At 32.7% G+C, this 20,323-nt stretch overlaps 2 protein-coding genes across 9 annotated transcripts in view; one reads left to right on the top strand and one right to left on the bottom strand.

Annotated features, from left to right (window-relative positions):
* Positions 1-20,323, top strand: part of Dh31 (diuretic hormone class 2) — a 710,452-nt gene that overhangs the window by 427,047 nt on the left and 263,082 nt on the right. The window lies entirely within an intron of this gene.
* On the bottom strand, positions 441-14,988 carry LOC140446790 (uncharacterized). The gene is made up of 3 exons (XM_072539379.1): positions 14,833-14,988; positions 11,599-11,803; positions 441-810 (listed from the first exon to the last, which is right to left on the bottom strand). The coding sequence occupies exons 1-3, from the start codon at positions 14,882-14,884 to the stop codon at positions 522-524; spliced, it is 546 nt and encodes a 181-aa protein (XP_072395480.1). The 5' UTR covers positions 14,885-14,988; the 3' UTR covers positions 441-521.

Genomic DNA, 20,323 nt, shown 5'->3' on the forward strand with positions numbered 1-20,323 from the left:
ACACACATATAAAATATAACATGTAAAATAATGGACAAAATACATTTTAAAATTTAGTTAGAAAGTTAAAATTTTGTTAGTGACATCTTTTAATGGTGTTTTTTGACTGATCCATAGAGAACAATATGATACTTCAATCAATACTTCTAATTAATAGTAGGTACTTAAACATGATGTTAAGTCAGAAGTACACGAGATCATGCTTTATATCTACTTGGATTATATGCAAAAAGTTGTATTATTTTAAAAATGTAATGAGTGACTGTAGATGACAACTGATTGGATTCCCCGTCGTATGCGACGAGCAAATTTACTAGTTTCATATAAATATTTATTTCAAAAGGTATATTGATATTAAGAATTAAACAAATACACTTTTAAAAAGGGTAAATTCAAAGATAAAAAAATAAAGGAAAAATTAAAAAAAAAACACACACACATTTCAATACTAGTTGTATCATTTTATATTTTAAACATTATTCATGCTTTCTCATCAAATTTTAAAACATTTATAAACTTAACTAAGCTTCCTGTTGGAAACAGTCCAAGTTTACTTGGGATGTCGACGTATAGTCTGCTAGCCCTTGGAATAAAATTTCGAACTTATCATTTCTATTTTCACAGCGGTTTGAGGATTTGAGTTCTTGGCTTGTGGGATCAACATAAACGCAATTGCTATCACAGACGGTAATGGTTTCAAGCTGTGGATCGTATCGGAAGTAATTATTATATTTTGTCTCCGTTCCTAAATTATATATTATGACCTCAGTATTTTTAGTCCTGCACTCTCTTGCGTGATTCCATCTGAAGCTGAAAATGAGAAAAATGAACGTAAATAAATTTCATATTGGTATATTTTCGAGATTTATTTTAAATTAGACAACGATTTTAAAAACTATGATTTTGGACTATCCATGGGCTCCTTATTTCCATTGTTAGCAGATAGATTCGTTAAAGAATTTGAGAAAAATATTATACACAAACATAACTAAAAACATGCAGTACGTTGGAGATATGTAAATAATATGTCCATTTTGCCTGATGGACCAGAAGCACTAAACAAATTTTTAAAGAAAATTAACTGCAAATAAAAATTATCAGCTCATAGAAACAGGATTATGCCTCGAAATAGGAATGATTTCAATACGACGACTAAAGCGAGATAGAGGACAACGAATTTACGGAACACGAGAAATATACTTCGCATTGGAACGTAAAGTATCTAAATACAAGAAAGCAGAAAATTACAAAAGAGCCTCTAGAAAAAAATAAAGACATGTGCACTACAAGAGACGAAGAAAAAAGGAAAGGGTCAAATTATGCTACATGACTATCTGATGATTTACAGTGGTGTGGCGAAAGAAACCAGAGCCAGAGAAGGAGTCGCCTAAGAGGAGTACACAAAAGATATTTACATTAAGTCCAAGAATGTAAATATACCTCTGAAAGTATAGTAAGTGTAAAAAATAAACTGGATGTCAAACCTCTGAATGTGATAGCAATCTATGTACCAAACAACAGAGATACCACCACAAGGGAAAACTTCTACGAACACCTTCAGACTGTAATAAACGAGACCACAAATAATAAATATATAATCATTATGGGTGATTTTAACGCCCGTGCTAGCAATGATATAGTTCTAGGAATAAAACAGCGATATAACGAAAATATCAGAAATGAAAACGGAGACCTTCTGACGAATCTCTGCAACATAAACGAGATACGTATTAATAATACATTTTTCCCTTAAAAAGAACAATATAAATACATTTTTGAAAACAATAGAGGACAAAGATCTATACTACCATATTATGTCGAATAGAGAATTACATCCCTCTCAAATCTTGGATGTAAGAGCACTAACATCAGCAGAAATAGGAAGCTATCATAAATTGGTATTGTGCAAAATCCGGATGAAAACACATATGTGATAACAAAACACCAGAATACACCACAAAGATAAAAGTCGAAAGCTTACAGGATGACTCCACAAGATAATGATTCCAAAAAAGAATAACCGAAAAAAGCAGAAATACATCTATCACAGAAAGTGATGAGTCGAAGAAAGCTGGGCAAAAATTAAGTCTATAATCTTAGCCTCGGCCAAAGAAGTTTTTGGTGAAAGAAATATAAATAAAAATAAATCGATCCCAAGGCGAAGAAACGAAGAACTAGTACCTAGTAAAAACCGAAGATTAATTATTGATTTTTTTAGCGTTGGAGCATTATTAGCATCCATGCTCCAACGGAAGAAAAAGAGGATGATGAAAAAGACATGTTTTGTGAGGCACTAGACCAAGAGTGCGATGAGTGTCCAAAAAATGACATCAAAATAATAGTCGGTAGAGAGAATATATTTTCGCCCACCATCGGAAAAGAGAGCTTACACGTAGACTCTAATTATAATGGTCTCAGAATCATAAACTTTGCGGTATCTAAGAACATGGTAATAGCTGGAACACGCTTTGTTAGGACATTTTTAGAAAATTAGTTTAGTGCGGCAACATAGAGCCTGTCATATGTCCGTGCGTTTTATGTTCAAGATCAAACAATCTGACGGGATCAAGTCGGCAATTGACAATTTTGACATTAATCAAATAATTTCCAAGAAGACGCCACGTTTTTCCAGTATTTTCACAAATTCACATGTTATAATAATTAGTTTGTATAAAAAGTTAATAAATAATTCTATTTACTCACACAAAATATAATTTACAGTCCACACCATTAATTACTATTATCTACCACAAGATAATCCAACATATTTTGGTCAATTCTAGCCGGATAGTGTGAGTAAAATAGAATCCATAGTTGTAACTAGAGGCTGTTCAGAGGTCGAAGACAGTCCCATTTACCATTTAGAGGATCCAAATCCATCAGTAGGTACATGTGAGTTTGTTCCATTTCTATTATCTTTAAGATTTGATCAAACAGTGTATTTGAATTTAAATTACCATAAGCAGATTTTTCCATATTTTGATTGTATAACGCCATAGATTATCAATAAGCTAGTATTTAGCAAGGTATTTCTAATTATTATTCTTAAGTGTTGTTTTTGAAAGATTGCCATAAATCTTAAAAATGAGTAGCTTAGCCAACAATATAAGAATCAGAGGTTCTTATAAAGTCAAACTAACAAGTTTAGAGAACTTTGTGAATATATTAAAAAATGCTACACCATCTAGCAAACCTGAAATATCAGAAGTTCAGTTAAGACATGACTCTGGTAGCAATTGGTTAGTTGAATTTGATCAGATCCAACTACAAATTGAGATTGCTACCAGTGAAGATAAACTACAAGAACAAGTTGATGAAAGAGATGCTTTTGAAAATAGGTATTTTAAAGCAATTAGTTTTTTAAAAGATTACATTAACACTAATACAGTAATTAATACATTGCCTCCTAGTTCTACACCACATGTAGACTCATTAAATCATCTCTTGATGCCAAAAATGAAAATACCTGTTTTTAAAGGTGATTTTGAACAGTGGTTGGAATTCAAAGCCACATTTACCAGTGTAGTTCATTCAAATACCACACTTCCAGATATTCATAAATTTCAGCTCTTGAGACAATCTGTGGATGGATATGCCAAACGTATTGTAGATAAAATTGAATTCTCAGGAAATTATTATCAGACTGCATGGGATGCACTCTGTATGCGGTATGATAATAAAAAATTATTAGTCAATAAACATATTAAAGCCATTTTCAATTTAGATTCCATCCAAAAAGAATCACCTAAACATTTAAGGCATTTATTAGATAGTGTCTCAGATAGTATGTCATCCATTGACAGTTTACAGATTACAAAAAGTAGTTTAACTGACCTTTTATTGATTTATATTATTTCCAATAAATTAGATAAACAAAGTTATAGAGAGTGGAAGGAATGTCATATTAAAGAAGAGCTTCCTACTTTAACTGAATTTTTTAATTTTCTAAAAGTAAAAGTGGACACTTTGGAAGAAATTCAAGACCAAAGTAGTCAAAAACCTAATAACAATTATAGTAATAATTCTGGTTTTAATTATAAACATGCAAACCGTGATAGTCGAGGTGAATATCAAAAAAGAGTTTTCCAAGTTAATGTTGCAGAAAGAAAGTCTTGCGTTTTGTGTAAAGGTAACCATTTAATATATTCATGTATTGAATTCCTAAAATTAGATACAAAAAATAGATTGTCTAAAGTCAATAATTTAAAGTTGTGTCATAATTGTTTGAGACATGGACATAAAGCTGCTGAATGTACTTTAAGACCATGTATAAAATGTAATTCCAAACATAATTCATTAATACATTTTGAAAATAGTCAGCAACATTCAACTGACACTGCTTTAAATTCTCCATCATTAGATTCATCATCAGTTAACTGTGTACAAAGTGTTGAGTTGCCACCAACGGTAACCCATCAGTTTTCTGCACAAACAATGAATATTAAACATACCCAAGTTCTTTTATCAACAGTGGTTTTTAATGTTAAATCCAATAATCATGAATTAATTCCATGTAGAGCAATTTTAGATAGTGGTGCTCAAACAAACTTAATAAAAGAAAGTTTTTGTAAAAAATTAAATATGTCCATGATTCCTACTAACCTAGCCATTAGTGGTATAAATCAAACAGTATCAAGTATTACCAAAAAATGTCAAATTACAATATGTTCCAGAGTTAATAATTTTAGTATTTCATCCATATTTTATGCTGTGCCAGCTATTTCAAATCAAATTCCTTCAACCAGTTTTGATATTAAAAACTTTAATATCCCATGCAATATTCAATTATCTGATCCTTTGTTTAATGAATCTGGTAGCATTGATGCTATTATTGGTGCCCATCTATTTTGGGACCTCCTTTGTGATGGAAAAATCAACCTAGGAAAAGGTTTGCCAAGTTTACAAAATACTAAATTGGGTTGGATAGTAAACGGAGCTGTCCCCTATGAGACAACTCATGCAGTGTGTCATTTCACTAGAACTATAGCCGAAGATGAGCAGTTAAAACTATTTTGGGAAATTGATTCAATCCAAGATCCCATACCACCATCAAAAGATGATATTTGCTGTGAGCAAATATTTGAAACCACTACCACTCGATCAGAAAATGGACACTTTATTGTTCAGCTTCCATTTAAGTTTTCACCTGAATTATTAGGAGAATCCTTAGATACAGCAATTAGCAGATTTTTGTTACTAGAAAAAAGATTTTCGAGAAATAAGGAACTTAATGATTTGTATAAACAATTCATTAAGGAATATCAAGAACTAGGACATATGGTTAAAGTTAACCCCACTGTTAGCTTACATCCTTCTAGAAAATCATATTTTTTACCCCACCATGGAGTACTAAAAGAAACCAGTCTTACCACAAAACTAAGAGTAGTTTATGATGGTTCATGTCCCACTACATCTGGATGGTCTCTTAATGACCTACAGTATACAGGACCAAAAATCCAAAATGATATTTTTGACATCCTTATTAGATTTCGGCAGTACACATATGTGGTGTCTGCAGACGTGTCAAAAATGTATCGACAAGTATTTGTACATGAAGAAAATAGACCACTACAACAAATTGTCTGGAGAGACAATCCAACAGATAATATTGACGTGTATCAATTAACTACTGTAACCTATGGCCAAAAATCAGCTCCATTCTTGGCAATGAGATGCATGCGTCAGTTAGCCTTTGAACATGAATCTCAGTTTCCTTTAGCTGCAAAATCCATATTAGAAGATTTTTATGTAGATGATCTGTTGACAGGATCAAACAATTTACAAGAGTTACAAATGAGATGTAATGATATTTTTAAAATTTTAGAGTCTGGAAAATTTATTTTGAGAAAATGGATTTCCAATAATCCTGGAACCATTCTTAACATTAATTGTAATGATATTTCCAACAATGTTATTAACATAGGAGATTCTGATAGTTTTAAAACTCTTGAAATCCAATGGATGAGTCAACAAGATATTCTTTGCTTCAAAATTTCTCTTACTGAAAATTCCAATCATTTATTTACTAAACGCCAAATATTATCTATCATTTCCAAAATTTATGATCCTTTAGGTCTGCTAAGTCCAGTTATATTAATTGCTAAACTAATAATTCAAACTCTATTTCGACTTCAAAAACCATGGGATGAAATAATCCCTCCAGAATTAAATAACAGTTGGACCAAACTGTATAATCAACTACCATGTCTAAATAAATTACACATTCCAAGACCAGTACTTGGATCAGGTCATAAAATTACAAGCATCCATTGCTTTTGTGATGCTTCAATGCATGCTTATGCAAGTTGTATTTATGTATGCAGCATAGATCCAGAAAGCAAATACCATTCTCACATTCTGTGTTCAAAAACAAAGGTCGCTCCTATCAAATCAATAACAATACCTAAACTTGAATTGTGTGCAGCTTTGTTAGGTTCCCAATTAATTGACAAGGTCACCAAATCTTTATCAATTCTAAATATGCCGATATATATGTGGTCTGATTCAAAAATTGTATTAAGTTGGCTAAAACTGGAACCTAGCCAGTTACAAGTATTTGTTGCCAACAGGGTAACAAAAATACAATCACTCACCAGTAGTGATAGTTGGCATTATATCAATACAAAGGAAAATGCCGCAGATATAGCTAGTCGTGGAATCTTTCCTGAATTCTTTCTTGAATCACAACTGTGGTTCCAGGGACCGCAGTTTTTAAGACAGCATCCTGATTTGTGGCCTAATGATTCAACTGATGAAGTAATTGAATTACCAGAGCTTAAACGATCTGTTCAAGTATCACTTCATTCCACTGTTCAGAACAGCTGGATTACTAATTTTATTACCAGATTTTCCAATTTGCATAAAATGAAAAGAGTTTTTTCATATGTAATGCGTTTTATTAGAAATATTAAAAATAAGACAAAAGCCCCAAGCTTACTTTTAACTGTGCATGAAACCAATGATTCTTTTCTGCTATTGATCAAACTTGTGCAAGCAGAATCCTTTCATGATGAAATTTTATGTTTGTTAAATGATAAACCATTGAGCAAAAAATCCAGATTGCTTCATTTGTCTCCCATATTAGATAAAGGATTAATTAAAGTAGGTGGTAGACTTATGCATTCAACATTGCCAGAAAATGTAAAAACACCAATCCTATTGCCGAAATTTCATGTATTAACCAAGTTAATTTGTACACACTACCATGTCAGTAATTTGCATCCTGGACCACAGCTTCTATTGTCATTAATCAGACAACAATATTGGCCTATTTCTGGCAAGGTATTAGTAAAGCAAATTGTAAGACAATGTGTTAAATGTTTTCGTGTGAAACCTCCTCACAATTGTGTAAAAATGGGACCTTTACCCAATGAACGCATTACTCCAGCCTATCCTTTTGAAAATGTAGGACTTGATTATGCAGGTCCATTTCCACTGAAAGAAAAAAAGGGTCGTGGAAGTAAAATTTTAAAATGTTATGTTTGTGTATATGTTTGTTTTGTAACAAAAGCTGTACACTTGGAATTACTCACTGATATGACAACTGAATGTTTTCTTGCATGTTTTAAGAGATTTTTATCACGAAGAGGAATTCCTACCAATGTTTACTCTGATAATGGTTCAACCTTTAGAGCCGCTAATAAAGAGTTGAGGTCTATCAAAACCTTTTTATATGAAAACCAAAATAAAATTAATGATTTTGCTTTAACAAAAAATATAATTTGGCATTTTTCCCCACCTTATAGCCCAAATTTTGGGGGTTTATGGGAATCAGCAGTGAAACAAATGAAGTTTCATATGAAAAGAACGCTTAAGAATATAAATTTGACATATGAGGAATTTCTCACCTTGCTTACCCAAATTGAATGTATTTTAAATTCGAGACCATTGTTTGCCAAATCAGAAGATCCATCTGACTTGGAACCAATAACTCCTTCCCACTTTTTGACATTACGTCCTTTAGTCTCCATTCCTGAACCAAATCTCTTACCTATCCCAGTGAATCGACTAAGCAGATTCCAACATGTTCAACAGCTGCATCAGAGATTTTGGAACCGCTTTTCCAAAGAATATATCAGCCAGCTACACCAATCTTATAAATGACACCACAGTTCTACCAACAACATTGTACCCGGATCCTTAGTTATCATCCGTGATACCAATCTACCTCCATGCAGATGGATTATGGGAAGAATAATTAAATTATTTCCTGGTAAAGATGGAGAAAATCGAGTAGCTGAAATCAAAACTTCCAATGGACTCATCACCAGATCTACACGACATTTGTTTCCACTGCCAATAGAAGATTAATAGTGTCGCAGTGTTTTATGTCGGGACTAAGTTTTTTTTTTGCTTTGATATTTACTTGTTTCCTACTATATTTTGAAGCATACTTCAACGCCGGGAGTATGTTAGGACATTTTTAGAAAATTAGTTTAGTGCGGCAACATAGAGCCTGTCATATGTCCGTGCGTTTTATGTTCAAGATCAAACAATCTGACGGGATCAAGTCGGCAATTGACAATTTTGACATTAATCAAATAATTTCCAAGAAGACGCCACGTTTTTCCAGTATTTTCACAAATTCACATGTTATAATAATTAGTTTGTATAAAAAGTTAATAAATAATTCTATTTACTCACACAAAATATAATTTACAGTCCACACCATTAATTACTATTATCTACCACAAGATAATCCAACACGCTTTCCCCATAAAGATATACATAAGGGAACTTGGAAATCTGATAATGAAAAGATTATCTAAATAGATCATATTATAATCATTGATGCAAGACACTGCTCTAATTTATTAGATGTTAGGTTTTTAGAGGAGCAAACATAGCTAGTGATCACTATTTAGTTAAAGCACGATTTAAAACGAGAATATCCAATTTAATAGAGGTCGAGAAAGGGCGAGAAAAAATCGACATTAATACACTAAAAAGTACCGACATTGCAAATGTATACAGACAGCAAATAGAAGATCAAATAAGGATAGAAAACTTAGAAGAAGAAGAAGACATTGCCCAACTATGGGTAAATATACGAGATATTGTGTTACAGAACTCAGTTAAAACATTGGGCAAAGCCAAGTCAGAAACAAGAAATCATTAGTTTGATTATGAGTGCGAAATGACCACAAATAGAAAGAACGTAGCATATCAAAAACTATCAACGCAGGTTTTACAAGGAGAAAAAAAGATTATAGACGTCTTAGAGGAAAAACGTATCCATCGACGTAAGAAGGGGGAATACAAACAGAACACTCTTAATGAAATACGAAGGTTATTCGATAAAAATCAAACGAGGAAATACTACAAATTCTAAAATAATAGCCATCGAGAATTTAAACTACGATTAAAAATTTGTAAAGACACTAACGGTGACATTCTACATGATTAAAACTCAGTTCTTAACAGATGGGCACAACATTTCAATGAACATCTAAATATAAACGATATTAAAGAAGATTACAACTTAGATAATCAACAAAATCTACAACGTCAACTACACAGTGAAGACCCAATAAGAGAAATACTTACAAATGCAATCCTAAAACTCAAAGACAATAAAGCCCCAGGAATCGATAAAATCTGTTCGAAAATGTATAGAAAACGTAATCAACTTTTTGCTGCAATCCATACACTAATAATACTTTTATGATAGAATGAATTGGTACCAGCAGAGTGGCTAAAGGGAATAATATGTCCATTGCATAAAAAGGGTGATCAAATGGAGTGTAAGGACTATAGAAGCATTACTCTGTGAGCATCTGCGTATAAAATCTTCGGCAACGTATTGTTTGAAAGACTTAAATATTTTACAAAGTATATTACTGGTCAATATCAATTCGGATTTACTGCAGAAAGTCAATTACACACCAAATTTAAGCACATAAGCAGATTCTCAAAAAGTCACTAGAATATAACATAGATACACACCATCTCTTCGTCGACTTCAAAGACGCCTATGACGGTGTGAAGAGATCTGTATTATATATAATTCAATGATTGACTTTAAGATCCCACCTAAGTTAGTTAAGTTGACCCAACTAAAAATGCAATACGTAAGCTCATGCGTAAGAATTGAAGCAGAAAACTTTCTCCTACTTTGTTCTTTTGCATTTCATCTTCTTTTTTTCTTTTTAAATAAGTTCTTTGATATTAATAATGGTCCAAGACAGGGGGACGCGCTGGCGTGTCTCCTCTTTAATATTGCCTTGGAAAAGGCAATCAGACAATTAAATATTAGAATGAATGAAACTATTTTTAATAAATCTACGCAAATTCTCGCATGCGCTGACGATATAGTTATAGTGGGCAGAAGTATGAGAGACATGGTGCAGCATTTTACAAGGCTTGCGGACACTGCAAGTAAATTAGGACTTGTGGTAAACGAGGAAAAAACCAAAAATATGTTGTTTTCTAAAAACCCTCATAATATCCAACAGAGAATTCGAATTAACAACCATACCTTTAAGCAAGTCAAAAGAATTCACATATCTTGAATCGCTAGTAAATGCAACAAACACAACAAGCGACGAAATAAAAAGACGTATAGCAAAAGCAATCAGAACTGTTTATAGAGTCCAGAAACATTTAAAAATAAAAATATAAAACGTCCAGTAAAGCTCATTAAATACAAGACAATAAGACCGGTTTTGATATATGGGGGCTTTGTAAACCTGAACCTTATCTCAAAATGATGAAAGACTTCTTGGTATGTTTGAGAGAAAAATTCTTAGAAAGAAATTGGGGCCGTAAATAAAAATGGGCTATGGCGTCGAAGATACGACTTTGAACTATATCAGTTATACACCGATTCAGATATTGTGAAACTAGTTGAAGTGCAGAGACTAAGATGGGCTGGATACATTGCTAGGATGTCATATCACGAATACACGAAGAGATTAACATTTTCAAAACCAGAGGACACAAGAAGTAGAGGGCGACCACGAAGGAGATGGATTGATGATGTGAAAGAAGACCTACAGATTCTAAGGGTCAGAAGATGGAGGGAAGTTGCCAGGAATCGACAGAAGTGGCGACTTCTTTTTGAGCAGGCTTAAGATCCACAACGGATTGTCGAGCCACTTATGATGATGAATTATTAATTTATTAATAGTTATAAAAGCCATCAAAACAATATAACAAGATGTAAGATATTACAAATATTGCAAGATGTAACTAGAATGTGCAGGTAACCACCGATTAGTGCTAGGGAAAATCATCTATACGGAATACATCTATAAGATGGCGGAAGACAATATTCAGAAGAGATGAGAAGAGGCAGAAAATCAAGTTTTTATTAAAAATACTATTTAAAGAAGCCAGGTGTTCACTTGTTGGCTTCTTAAATAGGAATAAAATTATGTTTTAATCCCATGTAACTTAATATTATTTAATTCTTAAATATATTCTGTCTACCTTTTTAGTTTGTCCTTTATGTCTGGTATCAGTTTACCATTTTTATGGTAACACAAGATAACACAAGATATTTCTGTTTGATCGTTTTATGCCTGCTCGACAAAAACGGATACAATAGGTAAAAATGAAGAAAACAGTGCTCATTAATTTCTTTTAAGTATTACTTACTTAGTATTAGCTGCTAAACGTAGATGATAGGATGGAGCATTCGTATTTGGAAAACAATCTGGTTCGAGTATCCAATCGTAATACTGCAATCCTTCCCTTGCGTATACCATATTACGCCCCTGATTTGCAGTATCAACACCAACTAGTTGACCAGATTCTACATTTCGAACTTTAACCAGCATATGCAGTGTGCGCTCAGTTTGTGCTGAAATATTATAAACGATGATAGAATTTATTCACAATTAGAAAATAATCACCTAATTAAGTTTCTTAACTTATAATTGCAATACAAAAACAACCGCCGAATAACTACAAATTAGTTGACAAAAGATATTTCTCTGGAATATATTAAAATTTTATTATCAATGCACCTGCATCATACAAATCAGCAGATTTAGTTTAAAAGACAAAACAATAAAATAATCTAACATAGTATTATTCCAAAAATCCAGAGAAAGGTCAAAAATTTGTCAAAAAAAAAAACACACATACTTTTTTGTATATTTTTTGGAGTCCCAAAATTCACATTCTGAGCAAAATTCAGCTGGTTTGTATAATTTTTGGAATTCCACTGTCATTGTCATCTGACAGCTGACGAAAAGGTATGACTCGAACTACTCTATCAACCTAGAGAACAAGCTGGATTTATATCGAGTACAGCACTAACAACATAAGCCAGCATAAAAAGCATTGCCAGAATACCGAATAGGCCATCGTTACACTAACATATTCAAATAAGGAAGGACTGATAATGAATTAAACCAAAAATTCAAAATTACCGGACGTATTACAGTACAATAATTAATACATGTATGAGTTATGAAAATGATAATAAAAAAGGCTTGAACAAAATATTGCATAAAAAAAAGAATATTAAAAATAAGATCAGAAAAAAAAACAAGACCAAGTAGACAATAGTTAAAAAATCTTAAAAGTAACAAATATTGCCAGTGATAGGAAAGTAAACAGTTTTTTTTAAAAGATCGCTTAGAATGAACCATGAATCATCTTATCGTAACAATAAGTGTGTGCTTTCAAACTCTGTCAAAGTTTTATTTCTGCATATTTTTAAACACTGGTTTCTATTAGAATAGTAAAGTCAAGTAACAAATAAAATTGAGTTAAGAAATGGTAACTAATAATATAGAACAACCATATTCATCATGTAAACCATACTAAACAGCATTAACTAAGTTAAAAAGACAGATTGTTACTTAGATAAAATGATGGCTTATTTCTAACAAAAAATAATACCGGACAAAATACCGAACGAGCTTCTAAAGTACGGAGGACCAGATCTAAGCAAACAACTACTGAAACTAATCCTAAAAATAAAAGAACGAAACCGAATTCTTCAAGAATGGAGATCAAGCATAATACCTCTCTTCAAAAAAGAAGACAAATCAGACCCGGAAAACAAAAAGTCATAACAAATAAACTGAATAAAATTATAACCCTAGCAGAAGAACAAGGTTTTAACCGAAACAGCACAATAAAAGTAAAAGTAGAAGAAGAACTAACTGACGCTATTGAAGCTGGCAATGAAATAATACAGGTTATTTCCTGAGTCTTCTATTGTTTAACCTGATTATAAATGAAATAATAAAAAAAATAAGAACTAAAAAAGAATACAAGTGGAAGAAAAACAACTTTAAATAATCTGCTATGTAGGCCACGCAATACTACCCTCTCAAAGTAAGGATGATTTACAACGTATGCTGTATCAAGTCAGAAGATCTAACATGTTCATTATCCCAAAAAAGACAAAATCTTTTTTAATGTCTTGTTACTTTAGTAAAGTAGACTTCAATGTCTTTACAAAGAGACGCTAATTGTATCCGAACGTTGGTTGTTCCTCCGGTGAGTACCAATTTACTCGTTTTAAAGGGTTCATATTTATTCATGTTGACTTGTTTGTTTAAGTTTTCCGTTTCATGTCTGAAAAAGTTGGCAAAAATGGGAAATTTATTTATAACAAATTTCATGAAAAAAAATTATTCTTCATTAAAGGTTATGCATCACATAGAAATCATTAATCAATAATCTTATACAATATTAGGTGGTAAATAGGGAAAATCAAAATTATTAATTAATACTGAAGAGAAAAGTGATTTTAAATTTAGAAATGCAAGAAAATGTAATTTTAAAATGTTTGTAAATATTAAAAATTATGTCCAAGTTTAGATTCATGGCCTTCTAATAATTAAATAATACATTCAAAGTAAAAAGTAAATAAAAAATACGTTTGCATTTGTTATTGAATAAGGTAAATTAGAAATGAAATTAAAAATTAATGCACCTACTGACACATCATTAAAAGGCCATGGATCTAAATTAAAATATAATTTTTAATTCCGACAACCAAATTAAAATGACATTTTGTTCTGTACCTAAATTTAAAAGCACTTCACTTTTAAGCATAAATCAATATTTTTGATTTTCGCTGTATACCACTTAAAATTTTATAAATTTGATTATTGATGATTGATTTTTATGCAATGCAGAAATTTTTATGAAGAATAGTTTTTTTCATGAAATTAATAATAAAGAAATTTCCCATTTGTTGCCAACTTTTTCAGACATACTTCTTTATACCTTACTAACAATTGAAAAACTTTTTCCCTTACATGGAATATAAAATTTAATCATATTCAGCTATATGTATATACCTACATTAATTTATTTTAATTTTCACTTCACTATTTTATTATTTCACTTGCAATTTGTTTAATATAACAAAAATTGTTTATTACTTTCAAAATTTGAATATACTTAATAAAGACACAGAAACATATAATAATTAATTAATTCTAATACTCCATCAATTAATGTATGTTTTCCTTTAATCATTTATATATTTATTTAAATTAAATATGTGATATAAATGTCAAATAAAATATAAAATTCGTTAAGCCGGCCTTTTTTACTATTTACCTGAAGACGCAAATCCCTTTATGGCTTCGACTTATCAGCGGGATACTTTTAAATTCTGCATAAGTGAGTTCTTATAATTTTGAGTTCACTTTAAAGATATATGACAGATGCAAGGTGGAGAACATTACGGACTGGGTAGGAAATAGAAGAGTAGAATGAAACGATCATATACTTAAGCCTAATGACAACAATTAGAGTAGACGACAAGAGACCGTTCAGAATTTCTTAATATTATATATATATATATATATATATATATATATATATATATTATACATATTAGAAAAAATAGTTACCTACCTGAAGCACTTACAGCTATACTTAGCACTACAAATAAGACGATTGTGTTCATGGTTGTTTTAATTCTGTCATTTACAGTAAAAATTGTTTAAGTATTTATACTTAATATTCTGACTACAATCTTTGACTTATTATCGTCTAATATACAGTCATTATGAACTCATTAAAACTATTTAAAATCTCTAATCCTCAGGCTTTTAAGCCATTAAGAAAATTATTCCATACAAGTTTTTCTAGTACAATTTCAATATCGAAACTAATTTATTTTTAAAAATAAATAAAGTATTCCATTCATATAAATATTAACAGAACTAACATTTAGAACTTTTTCAAAATAGAACAGCCTATCAAACTTTAATGCTAAAACAAATCTTCAGTATGCTGTGAATACAAAATTTTAGCGCAAGTACTTGTCTCTGATTACAAAGCCGCCTACGATACAATAAACAGAAAAAAATTAATAGAAACGCTAAAAGAATCCCAAGTGTCAGAAAAAATAGTAGGATTGCCAAAATTGATAATTAGAAAAACCATTTGTGTTGTGAAATACAATGGTAAAATCTCAGAAGAATTCGAAGTGAAAAAAGTTTTCTACCTTGCTATTGCTTGCATATGTTAATAAGATAAATATGTCCGGCACTATTTTATACCAAGAGTACTTATGGTTAGCGTACGCTGATGATGTAGTTTTATTTGCAAGAAATAAAGAATAACTGGCAAGTACAGCCAAAGACTGATTCGGGAAAGCTCTAAAATGACACTGACAGTTAACCCTGAAACTGCACTGTTGGGTCTCAAAAACCCAGAGAGTAATTCATTGCAATGTGACATGCGCATGAGTGGTTTACGTGTGTCGTCACTTTATGTAAATTCAGTCTGTCGTAAGCCGAGTTAGAGTACGGGTCATCCGCTGCATTTTAGTGAAACAACGAGGTAAGATATTTCCAGAAATACAAGCATGGGTACCCTGGACCCAAGGGTGATGTTTACGGTAATAATTTTGTTTCAACTTATTTTTATTTATTTTAGTATAATGGCGTCAACTAGTAGAGAAAATAGTCGAGTAAAGGCATCAACTAGCAAAGAAAATCGTCGTCCTTTAACTGAGGTAGAATTACAGAGAGAGGCAGACAATTTATGGGAGAATGAGAGTGAAAACGACATCGTAGACGATATGTTTGGAGGGGACGAGTCTGATGAAGATTACGCTAAAGAGCAACTGTCAGACAGCAACAGTGAACAAAGCGACAATGAAGACGAAATAGTGGATGAACCAGTTAGAGATATTCCTAGTTTACTGGGGAAAAATGGTCATCGGTGGAGCACACAAGCACCAGCAAGACAGGGCTGTACAAGACGAGAAATTATTGTAATACATTTACCTGGCCCCAAAGGAGAAGCGAGCACAGTTCAATCTCCTGAACAATCTTGGAATTTGTTGTTCGACAAACAAATGATAGATGTTATTGTTTTGCACTCAAATAAAGAAGTCATTCGTAAATCCAATGATATTAGACAGCAGAGTTACACAAGACCAGTAACTAGAACAGAAGTGAAGTGTGTCCTACTGATAAAAATAAAAATGCATTTTATAGCTAAAGAAAGCAGCTTTTGTATGTAATGTTTGGACTTTGGCGCAAATAAAGACTGTTTCTATAAATGTGATAAGTAAATACACGTTTAGCGATTTTTATCATTTTTTGCGATTCTCATGAAATCAGTAATATTTATCACTTCTATCGTTCGGTAACTATAACATTTGCATTATTAGATGAAATTTTTAAAGTACATAGCCTGAAATTTTGGTTTTGAGTTTTAGCAACAAATGTGAGGCATTTGAAATATGAATCAAAAAGATAAATTTAAACTTTCTGAACACAAACAATTTAAAATAATTTTTTAAAACTGCTTTCTTTGATTACCAAGTATATTTTTCAAAACGTCACGACTTCCTCCCAATGCCCTTTTTGTGGAAGCATTTTCGTGACGTGCAATTGTTCGTGATGTGAATATTTACATTCAGCATGTTTCAGGCATAATTAAAATGTGTTACATTTGTTGCCAAAACTCAAAATCGAACGTTCAGGCTAAACGTTTTGAAGACTGGGCTCTAATAATGAAAAGTTTATAGTCACCAATTAATGGAAGTAATAAATATTATTAATCTTGTGAGAATCAGATAAAATGGTAAAAATCGCTAAAAGTTTATTTATTTAACACATTTCCGGCAAGTAACTTCATCTGCAGCAATATACAATAATTTTATAAGAAACAGCTGCACATTTCTTCTTTAAAATACATTTTGATTTTTGTCGATAGGATAATCTTATCAAAAGGTATCGAATTTTAACCGACAAGATGATACAAACAAGGGGAAGCGTTGAGGTAAAAGTGGTAAACATTTTTGTATCTTTTTGAGGTCTCAACATTGACATTCAGCATGTTTGTATGACTTTTAGAGGTGAAATCTCTGACAAATGCCATAGATGCTTTAGTTTTGTTATAAATAAATTTATTTATTTATACTCTAGTGGTCAGAGATGAAAATGAGACAGAAACCCGTTATGTTAATTTTGGAACCCAAAAAAATATCATCATCATCATCAATGGCGCTACAACTCTTCGTGAGTCTTTGCCGCGTTTACTATTGCCTTAAATGTTTGTCGGTCCTGTGCCAGTAATTCCCATTCTCGCACTCCCATTTTCTCTAGATCTTCTTTGACTGCATCTTTCCACCTTTTTCTAGGCCGCCCTAGAAAAGACAGACCTTCTATCCTCTGGCCTTTCCCAGAACACATTGTTTATAAGACGATTGTCGTTACTGCCTATCACATGCCCTTCCCATCTGAGTCTATTGGCCTTTATATATCTGACTAGATTTTCTTTTCCGAATAGAGACTCCAGCTCGTTATTGTATCTGCCCCTCCATTCGTTTGTCACGCTGTCTCTACAAGGGCCATATATCATTCGAAGGATTATACGTTCCCACACCAGCAATTTATTTATTTCTCTTTTTGTTAGCGTCCATGTTTCGCTTCCATACGCGACTACTGGTCGTATTATGGTCTTATATATCCGAATTTTTGTACCTCGTGAAAGAAGTTTTGACTTCATTAGATTTTGCATTGCAAAGAAAGATCTGTTTCCTGCCATTATTCTCGTTTCAACTTCTCGCTCTAATTTGTTGTCATTTGTGAGTGTTTTAAATTCTTTAACCACTTACTTACTAACACTCTCTTTAAGCTCCCGCACCGTAGACTCTATACCTGGAAATCACCGGTAGACTCACCTGGTAAAATAATCAGAAATCAAATAGATTATATCGCTGCACCAATCAGGTTTAGAAACTCCATCAAAGCCGTAAAAACTTACCCGAGTGCGGACGTGCCATCAGACCACAATCCGGTGGTATGTAAGTTTGAAGTAAAGTTAAAAAAGCCAAATGTAAACAACAGGCCCGAAAGGCTAGATATAAGGAAGCTTTCCAACAATAATATTAAACAACAGATGCTGGAGAATTTAAATACCGAAACATCAAAAATCCTTAAAAATAACAATGAACCGCTGGAAAAGTGGAGTGAAATTAAAGAAGAGATTAGGACTTCAAGCACTAAGTTTTTTCCACCTGATAAGAGAAAAAAGAAGACTGGATGATTGCAGAAATCCTTGACATGATGGAAGAGAGACGGATATATAAAACTAAAGATACTGCCAAATACCGTGAAACCCATAGACGAATAAGAGCTGAGATAAAAAAGAACTAAAGAGAAATGGTTCTCGGAGAGATGCGAAGAAATAGAACAGTGCGAAAAAGTATACGACTATCACAATATGCATAAGAAGATAAAGGAACTCACAACAAAGAAAAGCTACAATATATTATCGAAAGGGCTGTGAGACGATAATGGAAATCTACAACTAGACCCCGACAAAATAGTTAGAATCTGGGAAACTTATGTGGAACAACTGTTTAATGATGACCGTCCTAGTGGGTATACAGTGAGCAATGATGATACTGGCCCTTCTATTCTAAAATGAGAAGTGGAGAATGCTATAAAGGGTCTTAAAAATAACAAAAGACTAGGCAACGATAACGTATACGGGGAAGTATTGAAAATGCTGTGCGAAACAAACAGTCAATTTCTAGACTCACTCGTCAGACTCTTTAACAATATTTATAACAGCGGGGAGTTTCCTGAAGACTTAATTCTCTTGGGACAAGAGAAGCACTTTTTAGTCTACGGGTACTCATCCAGCGCTGCAGAGATATGAACAAAGACGTGTACATATGCTTTATAGACTACGCAAAAGCATTCGATAACGTAAAGCACGAAAAGATAATTGAAGTTCTTCATAAGATCGGAGTCGACTACAGAGATATTCGAACAATAGCGAGTCTCTATTGGGGTCAAACAGCTAAAGTGAAAGTAGGATCTACATTGACCAATAAAATTGAGATCAAGAAAGGGGTACAACAGGGCTGTATCTTGTCTCCTATTCTCTTTAATATATACTCAGAAGAAGTATTTAAGACAGCGCTGGAGGAAAGCACAGAAGGTATAAAGATAAATGGAGAAATAATTAATAACATAAGGTATGCTGATGACACTGTGATTCTAGCATGGAGGAACTGAGTTGCCTAATGAGTAAGATACAAAAAACAAGTGCACAATACGGACTCAGATTAAATATCACAAAAACCAAATGTATGTTAGTAAGCAAAACCCAACAACCACCACAGGAACTGATATTAGACAATGAAAGAATTGAACACGTGGATTCGTACATCTACTTGGGAACAACAGTTAACTCAAATTGGGATCAAGCGAAGGAAATACGTATAAGAGTAGAAAAGGCAAGATCATCGTTCACTAGCATGAAGCAAATTTTCACCTCTAAAAGCCTCACCCTACCTCTCAAAATCCGACTTCTGAAATGTTATGTATTCCCGGTTTTGTTATATGGAATGGAGGCGTGGACAATGACCGCAACATTGATGAAAAAAGTAGAGGCCTTCGAAATGTGGGCTTACCGACGTATATTACGTATATCCTGGACTGAGCACGTGACCAACGAAGAGGTACTACGCCGGATAGGTAAAGAGAGAGAGGTAAGAATAAGTATAAAGAAAAGAAAGTTGGAATAGTTGGGTCACGTTATGAGACATAATAAATATAGAGTACTACAGCTGATCGTTCAAGGGAAAATAGACAGCAGAAGGGGTCCAGGGAGGAGAAGACACTCGTGGCTCCAAAACTTGCGGCTATGGTTCGGATTGTCATCTGCTGAACTATTCAGATCTGCCGTAAACAAAGTCAGAATAGCCATATTGATTGCCAACGTTCGGAACGGACAAGGCACACGAAGAAGAACCACTTCGAAGTTGTGATCATTTATAGTAATGTTTTGCCATATTCGCCGTCGTTCTTGTTTTGAGACGACTATGTATTTTGTTTTGCCTTCATTTATTTTTAGACCGATGTTTAATGCA

This window comes from Diabrotica undecimpunctata, chromosome 7 (assembly GCF_040954645.1).
Source record: "Diabrotica undecimpunctata isolate CICGRU chromosome 7, icDiaUnde3, whole genome shotgun sequence".
Lineage (NCBI taxonomy): Eukaryota > Metazoa > Arthropoda > Insecta > Coleoptera > Chrysomelidae > Diabrotica > Diabrotica undecimpunctata.

Coding starts and splice junctions, on each gene's coding strand:
- LOC140446790 (XM_072539379.1), bottom strand. CDS start 14,884: ATGAACACAATCGTCTTATTTGTAGTGCTAAGTATAGCTGTAAGTGCT. Junction 11,804..14,832: donor TATAGCTGTAAGTGCTTCAG/GTAGGTAACTAT, acceptor ATAATATTTCAG/CACAAACTGAGCGCACACTG. Junction 811..11,598: donor CGTTTAGCAGCTAATACTAA/GTAAGTAATACT, acceptor TCTCATTTTCAG/CTTCAGATGGAATCACGCAA.